Consider the following 4,309-nt stretch of genomic DNA (forward strand, 5'->3'; position numbering starts at 1 on the left):
TGTCCAGCGTGTGTAAATGATACACACACTGGCAAACAAAGGCTCTATTGATTGAACACCTGCGCATTGACACCTCCTCTTCGGGACTTGTTCCCAGCACCATCCGCCGGGATGTCCCTCTCCAGGTAACAGAGGTCTTTGAAGATACTGGCCAGCAAATGCGATATGTCCTTGTTTGAACAAAATACACAGACCGGGAAACATAATCATATCAGATCACATCATTATCACATGTACGATAGTCATACACACAAACATACACAGATCAGATCATCATGTGAAACGAACGCCGCGGTGAAACGGAATTCTATGGAGCCAGGCAGTTAGGAGGAGCTGATTGATTTACAAGAGCGAAGCTCCAAACTTAGTAAGTTGCACGCTTACTACAAACACGGGCAGATTAAAGTAAACAAAGTACAGTAAATCAACGCGATTATTTACACTCTGACACGCTACCTGTGTGTTCTCGGAAGCGTCTCTGTGTCTGTTCAGGGAAGGACCGCAGACAGTAAGAACTCGCCTTTCGGGCTGAGACTCTTCAGACATGATGATGATGGCAACTGAAACTGGATACGAAATATGAAATTACTCACAGAAACTAAACATATGTACAAAATTGTTTGTTTTTTCTCTCTATTATTATTTCACCTGAGCTTTCGCAAACTACTTCTCCTTTTCTGTACACAAACCGTAGCTATGGAAACCTGTCAGCGCGAGCCTCTTAAAGGCGCTTCCACTTGATTTTCTGCCGACGATTATACGGATGATTTTGACATCGCGAAACACAAGTACATTTACTCACTGCATATAACCCTCCTGCTTCCGTGGCCTCTTCGCTGCTTGCGCCGTCCTGCATCCCACCTGAGGGCACCTTGAAACGGTCTGCGAAAAGCTGGCAGCTTCTTTCGTCCTGCATCGCGCAGCCGCCGCATCGCAACATCCCCTTTAAAGTTGGTCCATTGATTGAGAATCTCGAGTGGGTTCCGCCTGAACACCTGAGGGCTCAGCATTTAAATCTGTTCTTCACATGAAGTACTATTAAATTTTAAAGTCTGAAATGACTGGAAATAAAAAATTCATTGCCTCCACAACCAACCATTCGAAGTGTTGAGTTCTGCTTCGTGCGCGTGAGACAGCCTAAGAATCATGTGTTACTTGAGATTAATCATGGCAGAAAGTGGAAATGCAGGTTTTTCTAGAATAGAGACATCATTTTATAAGAAAATGCAATTAAAAATATAAAAGCAAACTTGGAAATGTGTGTATCTTTAAAAATTTGTAAGTCCTAAACATGATTAGGTAAGTACAAGTGAGTCTGTTCTCATACCGATGCTAAAGATCATTTCAGATCATTTTTCACTCTCCTGCAAGGTTTGACATCCAATAGTAGCAGCACAGTGGCACAGCGAGTAGCACTGCTGTCTCCCAGTACTTGGGTGGTGTGAGAGGGTGTGGGGTTTGATCCTTGCTCAGTCTGTGTGGTGTTTGCATGTTCTCCCCATGTCTGCATGGGTCTCCTCTAGGTGCTCTCGTTTCCTCTCACAGTCCAAAGACATGCTGTTCGTGTGTGTGTGTGTGTGTGTGTGTGTGTGTGTGTGTGTGTGTGTGTGTGTGTGTGTGTGTGTGTGTGTGTGTTCCATTAATGTATGGATGAGTGACCCCATTCTAAGTAGTGTATCTATCAGTCACCTTGGTGAATAAGGTGTGTGGGCTGATAACACTACACAGACTTCATTGGGAGTTGCTTTGGAGAAAAGCATCTGCTAAATAAATAAACGTAATGGACAGCTACAAACCGGTTAATCTTGTTGGACAATACATCAGTTATGAAAGACTGCATGCGTGTTTGGTAGACAAAAAGAAGTGATTCATACTGGCCCATGGTAGTGCTAAATCCAGTCTTCCACTCATCATCCTCTTGAATTCTGATCAGATTTTGCATGCAACGGAGGTTAAAACAACAGCAGCCCAACTATTATTATGAGGTTCTTATTGGAGGTACTGGATAAGGGTATTTAAGTGTAATAGCGTTCAGATCTCTGTCCTCAGTGCAAGATCTGAGGACCCAGACAGTGCAGTGGAAGTCATGATGATCTAAATCTGAATCTTTTTAAAATCTTAAATCTATTTTAGAATTAGTTCCCACTATTTCAGATCTAGATGCATACAGATCTAAAATAGTTCATCCGATACTTCGATAAACCTTTATGCAGCTACTTGTGTGATGAACATTCATTGAAATGGTGGAAAGATATAAACTAACTGTACTTAATAATCACGTGTCTACATCTAAGTGTCTCTTTCTCCTAGTGTAATAAACACATTGTATTTTCTATGAGATGTACATCGCTGTGGAGAAACACATCTGCTAAATGAATACATGTACATGTAAATGTAAACTGAAATTTGCCAAACAACTCCTAGGTGAAAAACAGGACTATTGGAATGTGGAATGTGGTCTGGGCAGATAAAACAAAAGTAGAGCTGGCTGTCCACAACCCCAGACATCAGAACATCATACCAACTTTAACATCTTTTGACAGCTTGGTGGTGGAGGCATTATGGTTTGAGGTTGCTGTTCTGTCTCAGGGCCTGGCCAGTTTGTCACGATGGAATGAACCATGAATTCCACATTGTACCAAAGAGTAACTGAAGAGAACATGGGGCTATTTGTCAAAAAACTGAAGCTGAACCATAAGTGGAGCTTGCAGGAACACAATGATCCAAAACACTCTTAGTTTTTGTACCCTTTGGTAAAGTCCCGAATGCTGACTGTGGTACTACATGTGTCAATGGGCATGGCAGACAGCTAGAGGACACACACTCATGAGCTGGCTTGAAAGCAACACACCTAAGCCAGTTACAGGCATTCAGAAAAAGAAAAATATGTGGGTTAAGGGAGTGGAAAGACAGCCGTGGTCTCCAACCTCCCACGTATGGTCCCTCCCAATGCCTGTATGTCACAAGTATGCCATGAAAAAGGTTAAAGTTATTTTACATTTACATGTGTTATTTTACATTTACATTTATTCATTTGGCAGACACTTTTCTCCAAGCGACATACATCTCCAAAAAAAAAAAAAATTGTATGATACCAACAGAGAGGGAGAGATATGGATCCCTACATGTGATTCCAGAGTACAGTCGATTTGTCACAAGAGTAGCTGCATATAGGCTTTACAATTATTAAGCAAATTGTAATTAAAAATTATTATACCGATAACAAACATGAACATGTTTACTGGCCTTAGGGGATCAAACCCACACCCTCTTACACTACTCAGGTGCTGTTCCATGGTAGGCCACTGTGCCACAGACTCACTCCTCCATGCTCAGCTCAGTCACTTTGAGATACTAGCACTTCCTGCTGTGCCACCATGACACCTATTATATATTCTTGCTTTAAAAGACTCATCGTTATTTGGGTTGAATGTTGTAGTTTTCCATGTAGTCTGACAGCACTATCAAGGCATCTGCATTTTCACCCAACACTTTGTTTTATTCCTGTTAACAAGTTCAAGTTTACTAGGTCAGGGAGAACCCAAAGGTTCAATCGTGGAAGATGGGAAGACGGATAAGTATGATGGGGGTATGTGTATATGTCTAAAATTAAATGTATATGTATAAAATTAAAAAAAAAAAAATCTCCCTTTCACCCCCACATGGGGTGGTGTGTATATCTTCCTCAAGCTCGGGTCCTCTACCAGAAGCATTGGAGTTTGAGGGTTGATCCGCAGTGTTTTAGCTGCTCCTAGAACTGCACTCTTCTGGACAGAGACTTCAGATGTTGTTTCTGGAATCTGCTGGAGCCATTTGCCCAGTCTGGGGCTCACAGCCCTGAGTGCTCCTGTTACCACTGGGACCACTCTGGACTGCACCTTCCACATCCTTTCCAATTCTTCCTTCAGACCTTGGTACTTCTCCATCTTCTTATGCTGCTTCTTTCTGATATTGCTATAACTTGGGATTGCTAGATGAACTCAGGTGTCTCAGTGTTGTATTTTATACATTCCTGGTTACAGTCGTACTCTTAGGAGTAGCTTGCCCACTTTGGTCCCCACCTAACACTCAGCTGCCACCTGTGGCTCCAAGTAGTTGTTAGCATGCAACAGTGGCCACACCCCAGAAACTGCTTTGATTGGCAAGCTAAACCAGGTGAGAGTAGCTGATAGGTCTGAAACCCTCGGCAAGTTAGGGCTTGTCTACTTATGCGTGCGAAGACTGGATCCCACAGACTGAGCGAAGGAAACCTCACTGGTTGAGTGGTCTGCAAGGTGGTGACAGCAAGCGTTGTGGAACATTCAAAGCG

General features: G+C 42.7%; 1 protein-coding gene across 6 annotated transcripts in view; it reads right to left on the reverse strand.

The window, feature by feature from the left end:
• The window catches only part of dlec1 (DLEC1 cilia and flagella associated protein), a 36,661-nt gene extending 35,973 nt beyond the window's left edge, over positions 1-688 (reverse strand). For all 6 annotated transcript variants that reach the window (XM_018751524.2, XM_018751523.2, XM_018751522.2 and 3 more), the window contains exons 1-3: positions 649-688; positions 457-566; positions 60-170 (exon numbers count right to left, since the gene is read on the reverse strand). In XM_018751524.2, coding sequence (XP_018607040.1) covers positions 60-170; positions 457-546 — 201 coding nt within the window. In that variant the 5' untranslated portion in view covers positions 547-566; positions 649-688. The remainder of the gene's footprint in view (positions 1-59; positions 171-456; positions 567-648) is intronic.
• Between the last annotated feature and the right edge of the window lie 3,621 nt (positions 689-4,309).

This window comes from Scleropages formosus, chromosome 7 (assembly GCF_900964775.1).
Source record: "Scleropages formosus chromosome 7, fSclFor1.1, whole genome shotgun sequence".
In the NCBI taxonomy this organism is placed as follows: Eukaryota; Metazoa; Chordata; class Actinopteri; order Osteoglossiformes; family Osteoglossidae; genus Scleropages; species Scleropages formosus.